The sequence below is a fragment of the Lagenorhynchus albirostris genome, chromosome 17, assembly GCF_949774975.1.
Source record: "Lagenorhynchus albirostris chromosome 17, mLagAlb1.1, whole genome shotgun sequence".
NCBI classification, from domain to species: Eukaryota; Metazoa; Chordata; class Mammalia; order Artiodactyla; family Delphinidae; genus Lagenorhynchus; species Lagenorhynchus albirostris.
The window spans coordinates 61,685,225-61,700,012 of NC_083111.1; the positions used below are offsets into that span (position 1 = coordinate 61,685,225).

The following is a 14,788-nucleotide window of genomic DNA, read 5'->3' on the forward strand; positions in this document are numbered from 1 at the left end:
ACAATTTATCTTATACAGGTCACACGTGCACCCAACAACCTTTGCCCTATCTCTTCTTGATAAGCAATGCATACGGAATTTTCATTTATTCCACAGATATTTCAAGTCTTGGCACTGTGATGGTGGCTGGGTGGCTGAGTGATGTTGGCAAGTCCAGTTCCTGACCTCCCAGGGGTTCAAAAGCAGAGCAAATAACTGTGCACAATAGCCCAAAGGTGGAAACAACCCAAACGCCATCAACTCATCAATAAATAAACCAAACATGGTATATCCATTCAATGGAATATTATTCAGCTATAGAAAGGAATGAAACACTGATGCATATGCATGCCACGACATGGACAGACCTTGAAAACATTATGCTGAGTGAAAGAAGCCACACACAAAAGGCCCCATATTGTATGATTCCACTTACAAGAAGTGTGCAGAATACACAAATCCACAGACGTGGAAAACAGGTTGGTGGTTCCAAAGGACAGGGACTGACTGATGAATGGATACAGGGTTTCCTTTTAGGGTAATGAAAATGTTTCAGAATGAAGTAGAGGCAATAAGCATACAACACTGCGAAGGTATTAAACGCCACTGAATCCTACATTTGAAGATGGTTCATTTTATGCTATGTGAATTTTACCTCAATTACAAGACAAAGCAAATAAGCCTAGATCAGTATTTCCCAAGCTTTCACCATATGCATAACCATCATCGCTCCTTCTCCCACATTCCCACCACATATTCGATAACTTAGTTAATATTTTTCTTTAAACGGCATACTCTTTTTTTTTTTTTAAGCCTCATCCTAGGTAAACATGTCAGTGAAATCCTAGGTTTGGGAAACACTGGCCTGGGTGATCTGTAAGGGTCCTTTTATCTCTGAATTCTTGGGGCTTAGTTAGAAGACATGATTTTTGTAAACAGCCATGAATTTAAATTTTTATGGAGATTTAGTTTGGTGCCCTGACTCAAGATAAGAAAGCCTTAACGATATAGGTTTTTCCCCAAAGCTATAATACCTGGGGGGAAAAAAAGTAGGGTGTTGGGACACACATTAAGGAAGCGTGGTGGGGTAAGGGGCGTCTCAAAGTTAAAAGATAGCAGGGGAGTGGACAGTATTTGCCAAAAAACTGAAAGCAGGTCATGATAACCTGCACATCATCACTGGCGTTCAATACTAATGGTGCCAACTGATGGGACAGTACATTATGCAGCCCGGCGTCAAAGAATCAGCCTGGCTGTCAGCACTCTTTGGCGTTTTCCATTATCCTCTGAAAAGGAGACGCATACACCGATGGGGCGTTTTCATCACATGAATTCCTTACTATCTCAAAGCCATTTCAAGTCATTTCAAAGCAACTCAAAAGTAAATTCCAATAAAACTATGATTCTTGTGATAGTTCTGCTTTCACACAGCTCATTAACACATCAAAGGAGGCAAAGGTCAGCTTATGGCCTCTTAAAAACTAACATCGGTTTTCTTTTGAGAATTTGAAGCAACCCAGATACATGTAAGTAACTATAAACCAACTCTACCTAATACCCTTTATAGGACAGTGTTTAAAAATCTATCCTTAATACTACAGAGAGGCATTTAAACAAGCCAAGAATCCTTAGAGAGGAAATAAAATGAACCAACATCTATTCACCTAAAAAAAAGAGAAACCCTCGTCCTCCACAATGTCAGGCAACAGGACTGCTCCACTGTTCAGCCGGAAAAGTAAACAAACCAGACGGCCAGCCTCTTAAATTTCCATCTCATGCTCAACCCATGCTGACTTCTAATTGCTCCACATACAGCACAAGTTCTTCCCAGCATGCACTGAGAGGCTGGAATTGCTATTCTTTGAAAAGAAATTCACCAGCACGTGGCTACATCACAGCAGCTGAAAGTTATTTCACCGTGGGACAGAGAGAAACAAATCCGAGTGTGAGATCAATTGCTCTGTGCCCAGCGGAAGATGAGAGATCTATCAACACTTCAGGTCATAGGGTAACGATTCAGGTATATGCTGCAGTCTTGACTATACGTTTCACGTGGCAACGTGCTGCCTTTCCTCTGTTTGCTCTCCAAGATCCACTCTCCGCTCTTCCTGCCATGCCCTACGCCTGAGACAATGGAACTCTGTGGACTGCATAACCTGGTCCTCCTTGCCAGCTGGTGGCTGAGTGGGTTAGGTCAATGCGCGTTGCTGGCAGGAAAATGGAGGTGGGACAGAGAGAGGACAGTATTTCTCCCCTGCTTCCCACCCTAGCTTTGGCCCCAGAGTTCCGGTAGGTGCCACACCCCTCCATGGTCATAGCTCTTGTAGGGCAGCCTCTTCTCCCTAGTTCCCCCTCTCAGGGACACCAGAAACACTGTTTCCTTCCTTCACTTCTTCAGGCCTAGAAGTAGGAGCTGCTTCCAGCTCGTGCCACTCCCCAGGTGCCTCTCCCTCTCCTGTGTCGTCCTTTAACCCCACTCACCTCCCTAAGTCGTACTAAATCCCTTCATTTGAGTCACCTGATTTGAATTGTTTGCTGCCAGGACTCTGGCGGCTACAGGCAGGAACTGTGCAATCAAAGTACCTGGCGGAGACCAGAACAAAGACATCCCTCAATAAATACCTGTTGAATGAATTTGTTCCAGGGATGCCAGCCTCCCTTGCAGGAAGCAGGAGAAAAAAACGCAGGCTGGAGCGACCCGTTCCTTGTATTCCATTGCAGTCATTCTCTTTGAACATTAAGCATCTCTCCCCTTCCCCCCACCGCTGCTTTCTCCTGCCGACTCACACATGACAAAACTGGCTGTGTGCTCACACTTTAATCTGCACAGCACGCATCCCTCCAACATCACTCATTCACCAAGTATTTATAGAGCTTTGGCTGCATAGAAAGCCTTTGACCAAGGTGAGGTGCAGGACATGTTGTCCTGGGGTGATTTTGGTTGCCCTTACACAGAACGTCTGCTGAACTCCATCTGATGGAGACTTGAAGCATCCATGGAATTTGAAGAGACACAGAGACTGCTAGCCCAAGTCACCATGAGTCCTGGCTATGTGGGCAGCGGGCCGTTAGAATCAGACTGCCAACCAGGAAAACGCCTGCTGGTAAGTGTCGACATTTAAATCGAAAAGAAAATGATTACGAATAAAAAGGAATAAAAGAAGGGGAACAGGATAAGTAGCTAAGTCTCCAAGCTTTTTAGCAGCTACCATGAATAATGTATTTGCGATCTACTACATTTTTGTGTAACTGTCTTTGGTCCCCTCTACGGTTTGAAGTGCGGTTTCAGAGATCAATACTCATTCGAGTTGTAAAAATTGTTTTTCCAGCATAGCTATCTTTCCTCTTCTCTCCCTCTCCCTCACACATTGTTGCTCTGTGCAATCTTATTTTGGGGCACAAATACCTGAACATCTGAAATAGCAGGGATCTCCATCTCAGCCTTCAAGTGAAACCGTTTGCTCTCGTGTGGGTTGAAGAAAATGCACACTTCCAACCCAGATGGAAAAGCTGCCTTTAGAACCCAGAATAGTGTGTTCCCCAACAGAGTCAACACACGCCCACACAGGCGTTAGAAGAATCAGGAAAGATGGGCTCCCGGAGCTGGTTTCAAGAAAATGCTAAACAGGTGCCCCTGCCCGCCTCCCCTGGGTCCCTCTGCACACCTGCCTGCACCTGCACTGTTTAAAAACAAACAAACAAACAAACAAAAGGAGGGAGGGGGTGAGGTGAGGTGAGGTGCAGCCTTGCAAATGAGGAACCGATTAGCAGAGGAAACAAAGGGGAAAATGCCCTCATCAGGGTGCCAGGTGGCGGCAAGGTGCTCACAGGAACCGGGTGGATTCAAACCAACTCTGCAGGAAGTTTTGAAAAACGTTTTGGGCTTGGCCAAGGCAAGGGCAAAAGAGGCGCCGGCACGTTGGGGTTTGAGGCGACTGCCCGCAAGGCACTCCGCCCCTCCTTGGTGAGGCTGCTTACCTCCGTGGTTGAAAGCACAGTGTCCTCGTCAAGGCTGAGCACGGCGTCTGTGATGATGTTGTCATAGGGCAGAAAACGGCTGCTCATAACCTGGGAGGCGGGGGAAAGCAGGCAGGAGGGAAGGAATTGGGGAAAAGAGAGGTGAATGGACAGTCTTGTTTTCAGGAAAATTTCCCCCATCGTCAACTTCACAAAGGACGCTCCACCACCGTGTCACCTCTCAACATAGAAGCCTTCCACTTCCCATCTGTGGAGATTCATTTGGTTCCACCATTACTGGGCACCTACTGTGTACAGACACCTTGCTAGTCAAAGGGAGTACAGAGGTGAGTAAGATACATTCTCTGTCTTGGAGGAGTTCATAGTCTGCAGGGAGACCAAGATGACCAAGAGAACAAGACACGAATGATGGGTCCTCGCCTGATACGAGAGATGCCGGCAGACCAGAGGATGCAGCCACCGGCTGCTTGGAAGAGCAACGAAAGCCTCAGAGTCACACTGAATCAGGACCTTGATGGCCAGGAATCCACTGGGGATAAACAGAAATGAGGCCTAACAGAAAGAGGGCTCAGTAGATGCAAAGGCACAGAGGGGAGAGCCAGCACTCTGAGGCCAGGGAAGAGTGGATGGACGGAGCAGTGATTCCAAGTGTGGGACACACACCACTGGAAGGCCAGGTCCTTTTAGGAGGTGCAGAGGCAAACATTTAAAAATTCTACTCATTATTAATTTTAGCTCAGAGAAGCAAAAATATGTACACATATATATTAGTAGCTATAGCAATAAAAGGTCCTAGTAGAATTATTAGTGAAAAGTAAGCTGATTTAAAGAAAAATACTAAACAATAGAACACGTGGTCCATGGATTTAGGAACACTGTGAAGGTAGTATGAAGTTTGGGCAACACCAGGATAAGGCATGGTGAGGTGAGTGTGTGTGTGTGTGTGTGTGTGTGTGTGTGTGTGCATGCGTGCGTGCGTGTGTGTGTGTGTGTGGTGAGGGTTTGGGGGGGTGAGGGGATCAGTTGAAAAACTGAGACCGAAGAGACTACCCTATGACAGTCCCAGCATGAACTTCTGTGTTGAAGTTTCTGTAGAATACCTAATAAGAATGATGATATAAGAATAACTAACATTTTTTAAAACATTTACTCTGTGTCAGGGAATGTTCCAAGTTCTTGTTTATTTATTTAGGCTGTGCTGGGTCTTAGTTGCAGCACGCAGGATCTTCATTTTGCGACATGCGGGATCTAGTTCCCCGACCAGGGATCGCACCTGGGCCCCCTGTATTGGGAGCGCAGAGTCCTACCCACTGGACCACCAGGGGAGTCCCGGAAATGTTCCAAGTTCTTTATGTACATCATCTCATTTCATCTGTATAACAAACCCGTTTCATAGGTGAGAAAACTAAGGTACAGAAAGGTTGTGCCTTGCTTAGGACGGACCCACCATCGTACCATCCCAGATGGTGTGATTCTATAGAGCACCTCAGCCCTATGCTATACCTGTCTCGGGGTTGAAAGGACCTCAAAAGTGAATGTGGGCACCCATGGCAATCTCACATTCACCACTTCCTCTGGAAGGTATGTTAACTGTTGTGCCTTCCTCTCTCAATTCCTACGTGGAGACTGAGAGAGGAGACACTTGCCATCAACTTTCAAGGCACAAAGGCCAGGGAATGAAGCAGTTGGATGCTAGAGACAAAGGGACGAGGGAGGCACTTAGCCCGGCTGCCACGGCTCACAAATCTAAGGACCCCTCCCCACACCCCCCCCCAAAGAAGCCCAAGCTATATTTACATCAGGGAGCCAGCTCATCTGCGAGCCTCATCTCAGATTTGGTTTACAGGCCGCAGAAGCTACTGGAGGGCTCACGTCATTAAAGGATGGAAAATGCCCACTAGAACCCATCTGTGGGAGCTCAAGGGATACACCTACACTCCAGGCTCTGCTCCTACACATCTGCCACCTGGGTCAAGTGTTTTTGTCTCTTTCTCAGTCTTCCAAAATAAAATACAAAAGCGATCAGCAACCCCGCATACACAGGGCTCAGAAATCTCAGCCTGAGGCAATTCTCCTGACACTGTTTACATGTCCACTAACTAAGGCAGAAGTTATTAGTTGCCAGCTTAGGGATGCCCTGACCTTTCCCTTGTTAAGCCTACAGGGGAGAGCTACAGTGACAAGGCCTATAAATTCAAAATAGAATTTTCCAACCAAAGCAGCAAACACATCAATTTTAAACTCAAGGCTAGACATGGAAATTTAAAATGCGGGAGGAGGAGGATATATGACTTCTTTCGCCGTTATGGGCCCAACCACTGGGTTTAAAAGGATCCATTTCCTTTTTCTGAACTTGCTCCATCAATAAGAGTTAAGAGCCCATAAGTCAGCCACTTCTAAATCTAGTGTAGAAACCAGAGGCTCTCTTTCAAATACCCTGCCTCAGCTACGTTCCAAAAGTTCAGTGGATTAGCATGAAAGGAGCCAACGTCCTTACAAAGTCAATCCTGAGGGAGCTGGGTTTTCCTTGTTAGCTCATTTAAGAGCTACTTAGCTACCATGTAACAGCTCAAACCCTTCTAGAATGAACAAACACAACTAGGAAATGACCTAGGCTCAAGAAGTTCCCTGTCTAGTAGGGAAGATAAGAAAGGTTCATAAGTAATAATACAAAGCACCATGAGAGGTGACATTTTTCAAGCACCTGCCATGTGCGTCCACACTCCTAAGCAGCAATACGTTTACATGGACAGGAGCAAACCCTTTGATCCTTTTAGCTGACCTGTTAGGTGTTATGATTTCTTCCACTTACTGAAGGAGGGACTGAGGCACACAGAATTAAATAACTTGTCTCAGGTCACATAGAGGAAGTCTGACCCCAAAGCCCATAATACAAACCATCACTTTACAATGCCCCCCGCCCAGAAGAGGAGCTGACGTTTACTGAATCCTGAGTGTAGAACAGGTACAGGGCTGAGCACCTGTAATGCAGTATCTCATTCCATCATCAAAATGGGCCCAAGTCTTAGCCCAGGTGCCCTAGAATACAGTCTAAAGCAAGACTTAAGTGCAAATGCTTTACCAGGCGGCGCGGTCCCGACGAGGGAGAAGGAACCACGTGACCGACTGGATTCAGTGGCCAAGGTGAAGTCTAGGGCTCAACAAATGGCCAGAAGCCCGGACATAAATACGGCTGCGAGAATGGGAGGTATCTTATAAGACATATCTGATAAAGCCTACAAGAAAGGTACTATGATTATCATCTTCATCTTAGAAATAAAGAAACTGGGACTACTAGCTGGGAGTGAGAGTATAAAATCAATCAATGAGTCTGTGCATAAAAATGCAATACTAACCATAGGAGTCAGAGTGGCTCCCAGTCTGTCCGTCAGAATGGATCCTATTTCAATAACCTGACATATTCACAGAGAGACTTATCTACCAGAAGGAGATCTAGTCACCCATGGAAGCATAAAAAAACAAAGAATTTCCAAGTGCAAAGTGAAGAGAACCCATCTGAGGACTGTTCGGGGCTTCAGGCATTGGAACTGGGGAGACAGATATCTGGGGTTATAGGCAGGGGATTTTTCTGTGCCAGTCCCTTTCGTGAAACCATACCTATTGGTGAGATGAATTCATAAGGGTAAGTAAGACCGATGCCAAGAGGCATGTGATTATTCTCATTAAGTGCTTACCAATCAGCTCTCTGATAACCACACTGCTTGACTCCAGGCCTATGAAGGCTGTGACTGTATCTGTCACATTCACCACTGTGTTTCCTCATGTTGCCCAGCACACAGCAGGCAGCCTACACTGAAACTCAATAGACAATGCACGGATCACCTTGTCCACGCACGTGACAGTTACAATTCTCAGTGCATCCTGCTGAACTATATGAAAGGGCCACTTGTAGCCACCCAAATGATGATTTCAAATGGTGCAACCTAATACCTTGGTCGTTCTTATTCTGGCTCAAAGAGGGCTTACTTAGTGTGAGACAATCTCTCATGACCTAACTCTCTGGGGACTGACGGAGGAAGTCTCTTAGATGACAATTGCAGTGTCATTTAATAGAGACTAATTTCCTCACAATGGATAAGATCTATAAGAAAGCCACCAGCAGAAGCTTGAGAAAAAAGAATTCACCTCTAGCAGCAAAAAGTGGAAGATATTTCAAAGAGGAGGGAGCATGTGAACCAGGGCTTAAAGAATATATGGGAATTTCAATAACAGAAATGAACAGCTGAGGAAGGATGGTCAAGACTTACAGCAAATGGGAAAGACAACACTTAGGGGTAGGAAGGGACACAGTGCTGTTAACTGTGACTGATGAAATCTATAGAGGAAAAGCAATGAGAGAGAAGATTGGGAAGGCCAGCTAAGGCCATATTATACATGGCCTCTGATGTTAATTGAAAGCATTAGCAAAAAGACTCCCTTAAGGGCCATGAGATGATTAAGAAGATCATTCCGTTCTAGGCAAAATGAACTGGAGAAGGGAAGCAGGGGCCAGCTAGGCAGCCAGCACCCCTGAGAGTCTCTGATGGACACCTCAAAACAAAAGTAAGGTGGAAATGTCCTTTTTAAGATAAATGTTACGAAGAACCACTGCTCTCAAAGACACAACTAACTCAGATTAATCAGCTAAGCAAACCTCACGCATCACCACCACCATCAGCAACCTCATCTTCATCTTCATCACGTCCAGAAAGGTTACCATTGCCAGGCCCTGAATTTATTTACTCCTCAGAGTACCCCATGTGGTATGTGTTATTATTCCCATTTTGTAGATGGGAAACTGAGGCTCAGAGAAGGAAGGTACAGTCAGGGTCACACATCCCCTGAAGAGTTAGTATTAGGACCCAATTCAAAAGCCTACGGCTGTCACTATGGAAAACAGTATGGAGGTTCCTTAAAAAACTAAAAATATAGCTGCCACATGATCCAGCAATCCCACTCCTGGGCATATGTCCAGATGAAACTATAATTCAAAAAGATACATGCATCTATGTTCATAGGAGCACTATTCACAACAGCCAAGACATGGAAAAAACCTAAATGTCCATCAACAGATGAATGGATAAAGATGTGATTCATGTGTGCACACGTGCGCACACACACACACACACACACACACAATGGGATACTACTCAGCCATTAAAAAGAATGAAATAATGCCATTTGCAGCAATATGGATGGACCTAGAGATTATCATACTAAGTGAAGTCAGTCAGAAAGAGGAAAACAAATACCATATGATAACACTTACAAGTGGGATCTAAAATATGACACAGGGACTTCCCTGGTGGTGCAGTGGTTAAGAATCCGCCTGCCAATGCAGGGGACACGGGTTTGATCCCTGGTCCCGGAAGATCCCACATGCCACGGAGCAACTAAGCCCGTGCGCCACAACTACTGAGCCTGCGCTCTAGAGCCCACGAGCCACAACTACGGAGCCTGTGTGCCACAACGACTGAAGCCTGAGCTCTAGAGCCCATGCTCCACAACAAGAGAGAAGCCACCGCAGTGAGAAGCCCGCACATTGCAACGAAGTGTAGCCCCCGCTCGCCGCAACTAGAGAAAGCCCACGCGCAGCAATGAAGACCCAACACAACCAAAAATAAATAAATAAATATCTTTTAAAAAGTTAAAAAAAAATGACACAAATGAACTTATCTACAAAACAGAAATAGACTCACAGACATAGAGAACAGACTTGTAGTTGCCAAGAGGGAGGGGCGTAGAGGAGGGAAGGAATGGGAGTTTGGGATTAGCAGATGCAAACTACTATTTATAGGATGGATAAACAACAAGGTCCTACTGTATAGCACAGGGAACTATATTCAATATCCTGTGATAAACCATAATGGAAAAGAATATGAAAAAGAATATATTTATGTATAGTTGAGTCATGTTGCTGTACAGTAGTAATTAAAACAACATTGTAAATCAACTATACTTCAATAAAATTAAAAAAAAAAGCCTATGGCTGTCAAAGCAGAGGACATTCAGAGACAGGTATGGTTTTGGAAAAACAGTCCAGGCCAGCACTTCCCAGGAGGAAGATGGCTAAGACCAACACCCATGGTGCCCCACTGAAGACACGAAGATTCCACACTGATTCCACAGTGAAGTCCCCTCTGGTCCTACCTTGCTTTCTCCTTCAATCACGATGACAGGCACGGCAGTGGCAGGCCAGCGGTGTTTGGCTGGGAGAGGCTTGTCACAATTCCATAGAACTATGATCTGAAAGGGACAGGGGGTCGTGAGATGGCTTGGTAAGGCTGGATTTACATAGGCCTCCAACCCAAAGTTTCTTCTTACAGACAGAGAGAGAGGAAATGGGGATATAAGCAAGGCAGGATGGCAGACCTCAAGACTGAATTTAAAGTGAGTCCACTCCCCTCTGTACACCCGAAACTAACACAACATTGTAAATCAACTATCCTCCAATAAAAATTAAAAAAATAAAAGTGAGTCCACTCCTACACAACCCTCAGAACCCGATCACTCTAACCGCCAAAGAGAGGGGACAAAAAGAGTAACCTAAGGAAAACTGTGTCAAGGGGGTAGGACAAAGCTGGGGAGGAAAGAAGTCATTTCAGGGTTGCTGGTTTTTAACAAAGTGTTTTTCTGAATTCTGATGTCTTATGATGACGAGTAAGATAACGACGCCGATCCAATTGAATAAAAACGCACACTGAACGTCTGCGATGCATTCACGCCACACCAGGCAACGTGGGAGAAAGAAGAGAATTCAAGATAGGACTGGCGTGAGCGCATGTTCTGGATTCTCCAGGATGGTTGCTGATTTCCTGTGATCCTGTTATTTCCAATAAAAACGTTTAGCTCCAAAATGCACACTTCCACGTGATTCCATTCTTTTGTCGTGTGTAAACCTTCTTGTGTAATTTACAATTCAGAAAAACCACCGTTAAGAGTACGAGAGCGATACTAATTTGGAAAACATGATTACCATAGGTATCATCTTCCTTTCCCAATTTTATAATTAGTCACGGTGGCCGTGAAAGAAAAGTTGACGCCTCCTGACACCAACGAATTGGTTTCTGCCGTGGAATCTGAGTTTTCTGGGTCCTCTCAGTGGCCTTTCTGATGTTCCTTTATCACTCTGACACGTAAGAAAGAATGTGCCTATGTATTCTTTAAAGAGTGTATTGGTATATATCAGGCTGGCCAAAAAGTTCGCTCAGGTCTTTCCGAAAGATGTTAGAAGAACCCGAATGAACTTTTGGGCCAACCCAATATTTAACTTTACCCCAGGGCCAAGATCTCTTTGTAACCCACCCCTTACCTGTACCAGATTTCACTTCCAAGAACCTCTAAGCTGATGAAAAGGGCGTAACGAGGTGTGACAAAGGAAAGGGGAGTAACAGGGCCCGACGTGGGGAGCACAGTGTGTAGCCGGGAAGGCACAGGGAGGGCTGGGGGGCTCTGGTCCACTGAGAAGGAGGGCGCAGGCGCCGCGGTCAACACCGCCACTCACCTGAGCACAGTACTGCGATTTGGCGGCAGCCACGAGGAGTTTCAACACTGGCTGGGACTGAGAGACCAGGGGGGTCACCGCGTGGATGACTGCAGTGAATTTGGAGGGGGGCTTTAAACCTGAAACAGAAAGGGCAGAGAGGCCTAATGAAGCACTGAAAGACAAGACTTAGAAAATTCGTCCTCTCTGCTCTGCCTCGCCCTGGAGCTCATGTTCCCTTCCAGTGTATTTTTCCTCTGCCTCTTGTGTCCTGACAGAACAAAAACAAGGTGAAAAGCTGCTAGTTAACTGCCGCCTGAGTCTAGGGACCTGGATGATTTACAGTTCAATGCCCATTTCCAGATTCTTCCTTTGATAGTCATTTCCTTCCTCCCTTGGGGAGGCATCTTTGATCTCCCTTCTGTTTTTTAGGCACCCAAAGCCTAATTATGCACACACACCACTACTCACCACTCTCTACCCAAGAAAGGATCTAACTCCAGTCACTTACGTCTTAGGACGGATTTTTGTAAACAGTGCTCTCTCTTCCAGGCTATGTGCATCTGTCTTACTCTTAATTATGTAGTTAAGGGGTTTTTGCCTGTTTGATACTATTTCAGATAATAACTAGCAAGTGGTAAAGGTTCAAAGAACAACGTCCAGAGCATGAGTGTCTATGTCTGAAGCTCAGTTCCACCACTGAGTGGTGGTGGGATCTTGGAAAAATTACTTAACGCTCTGTGCTTCCACAGCTGTGAAATGGGGCTGATAGCCACAGTATCAAAGTTACGGAGTTGTTATGAGAATTAAATTAAATGAGTTAATGCATACAGAGCACTTAGAACAGGACCTGCGGACAGCAAGTACTCAGCATGAGCTTACCGCTATCATAATCACCATCATCACTATTTCAGAGTAGAAGCTGCTCTACTTCCAAGAATCTCTTCTTTGTGTACCAGTGACACAGCTGAGAGGAAAAGTACGTGGTCCAGACCTCTGCCAACTGTGCGCTCTAAGGCCCGAGGTGGAAAGGTACTACAAATGTACAAAATAACAACTTCCACCAAAGAGAAAGCAGTGAGATGGCTTCTCCCGCAAAATGAGTTTTTCCATGAGAACCCACTAAGAAATTGGAGACAGGTTAAAAAGGCTCCTTAAGGGCTTCCCTGGTGGTGCAGTGGTTGGGAGTCCGCCTGCCGATGCAGGGGACGCGGGTTCGTGCTCCGGTCCGGGAGGATCCCACATGCCGTGGAGCGGCTGGGCCCGTGAGCCATGGCCGCTGAGCCTGCACGTCCGGAGCCTGTGCTCCGCAACGGGAGAGGCCGCGGCAGTGAGAGGCCCGCGTACCGCAAAAAAAAAAAAAAAAAAAAAAGGTTCCTAAAACTTCATTAGTTTAGAGCCACTAATTTCACATTTTAGTAGTTTAAATATGAACAAGACAGTGCAGGGCCATTCAAGTTAAGCTTTGGTAGTGACTGGACAAAGGCAAGAATCAGACTATATATATCTCAAAGTATTATACGAACGTTTTGCAGGGCAAATTATACCATCCGACTAGTACTTTAATCGCATGTTAGAAAGAAGCTAGCTTTCCCACTATCTAGATACACATTCAAGGCTTTGCCAAGTAAGAAGAATAAATATGATAGAGGGGGTTCCCTTTTTTAGCAGTGAGGACAAGTCAGTGCTTTAAGACTCTCCTCTAACAGTTTAAGAAGCATCAATTACACACTTCTAATGTGCTAACTCTGCTAACTCCACACAAAAATCTGGAGTCTTTTTGCCATATCGACTTGAAAGATGCTTTATTATCCCAGGGTTTCTCAAATTTGGAACTACGAATGAGGAGAAGTGTCCAAGATGTTACTAACACTAGAGCGAACGGGGCTCCAAATACGTATATGTCTATGGCGGTAACAGCCTTTTGTAAAGCTTCGTCCCTCTGCCGGTTCCCTTTTCCTCGTTATGACTAGAAGACTAAAAGCTGCTTGAGAACAGAGCTTGTATCTCCTTTGACTTTTTATTTCTACCACCTAGCACTGCATTAACATGGCAAAGAAGATGAGCACAATAAATGTTGAATGTGAATAAGTTTCTCCCCTATCATATATTCTTAAATCTTTTTCCTTTCCGTTTATCAGTTTGGTTTTTCTTTGGTCTGAGACAGAGAAGTTGGGATTGTGGAGAAAAACAAAAAGTAGGGAGAGCTCTCCTAACTCCATTTTCTATAAGATGAGACTTAAAATTATAGTGAACCCATTGTCATGTTCAAAATGATCTGTAATTTGGGAAGCCTATTTCTCAAAAAGAAATGACTCTGCTAAATGCAAAGTACAGCGGCTCAGGTAAGAAAGGAGTTTCCCACTTTGCAATGCTCCGCTGGATTTATAATTCTTGACCTTGATACACCGTTTAGGACAGGGCTCTAGAAAGCAGTCTCCAACACAGGATGTTGCAAAGACACCGCGGTGGAATCGAAAAATCAAGGGACTTTAGTTCTGAATGACACCTGGCAGGTAAACCAGAATAACTCCCTGGAAGGCACTCACTTACCTAAATTAGCATAGTAGTAAGGGAAATCTCCCAGATAAGATGAATACTGTGGTAGGACGAACAATCCTCCAGGATGTTTGTTCCATATTAAACTGTTACGGGATATGTGCTTGAATATTCTGTCCTGAATAATCTAGAAAATGAAAACATGGCACATGGTGAGAGGAGACTGACGGTATCAGACGAGGAACACAGTCAATCCAAATTTGAGGGCTGATGGCACTCAAAGTAGTGAGTCTCCTCCCCCACCCCCAACCTGATTCTTCACTGATTCTCTGACACAGAGTGACAGAGCAATGGAAAAGAGTGAGAGAGAGAGAGAGAGAGAGAGAGAGAGAAAGATGAATAATGGCTAATCCAATTTCCTAATTAAACTGCAGTTTCACCATAAATTCTATCTTGTCTTGCTATAATAATAAGTCCACGCTCATGTCAAATTAGAGTGTGTAGAAGAGTTTCCCTGATGGCTGAGATCTAGCAGTGCTTCCAGATCCACATCAGGAAGATCTGTTCTCAGGGCACAGAGATGTCCATATAGACACTGAGCTGGGAGCATATGGAATCCCAAAGCAGCTGAGGTTTTGATCTGTTCCTTTAATTCAGGAGGCAGATTTATTTGCTTGACATATCTCATTGTCCTTTCAAATTCAAGTATAGGACTTTGGGGTACTAGTTAGCTGAAGTTTTTCTACTTTTCATCTCAAAAAGTAGTGACTTAACAATTGCTCAAAACATCCTACATAACAGGACAAGAACCATGGCATATGGAGAATAATGATAGCCAAGCTAGTTCAT

The 14,788-nt window shown here is 45.0% G+C and overlaps 1 protein-coding gene across 1 annotated transcript in view; it reads right to left on the reverse strand.

The window, feature by feature from the left end:
- The window catches only part of EXT1 (exostosin glycosyltransferase 1), a 291,664-nt gene that overhangs the window by 8,475 nt on the left and 268,401 nt on the right, over positions 1-14,788 (reverse strand). Inside the window, exons 5-8 of the mRNA XM_060128473.1 lie at positions 13,994-14,126; positions 11,462-11,580; positions 10,108-10,203; positions 3,958-4,047 (exon numbers count right to left, since the gene is read on the reverse strand). Coding sequence (XP_059984456.1) covers positions 3,958-4,047; positions 10,108-10,203; positions 11,462-11,580; positions 13,994-14,126 — 438 coding nt within the window. The remainder of the gene's footprint in view (positions 1-3,957; positions 4,048-10,107; positions 10,204-11,461; positions 11,581-13,993; positions 14,127-14,788) is intronic.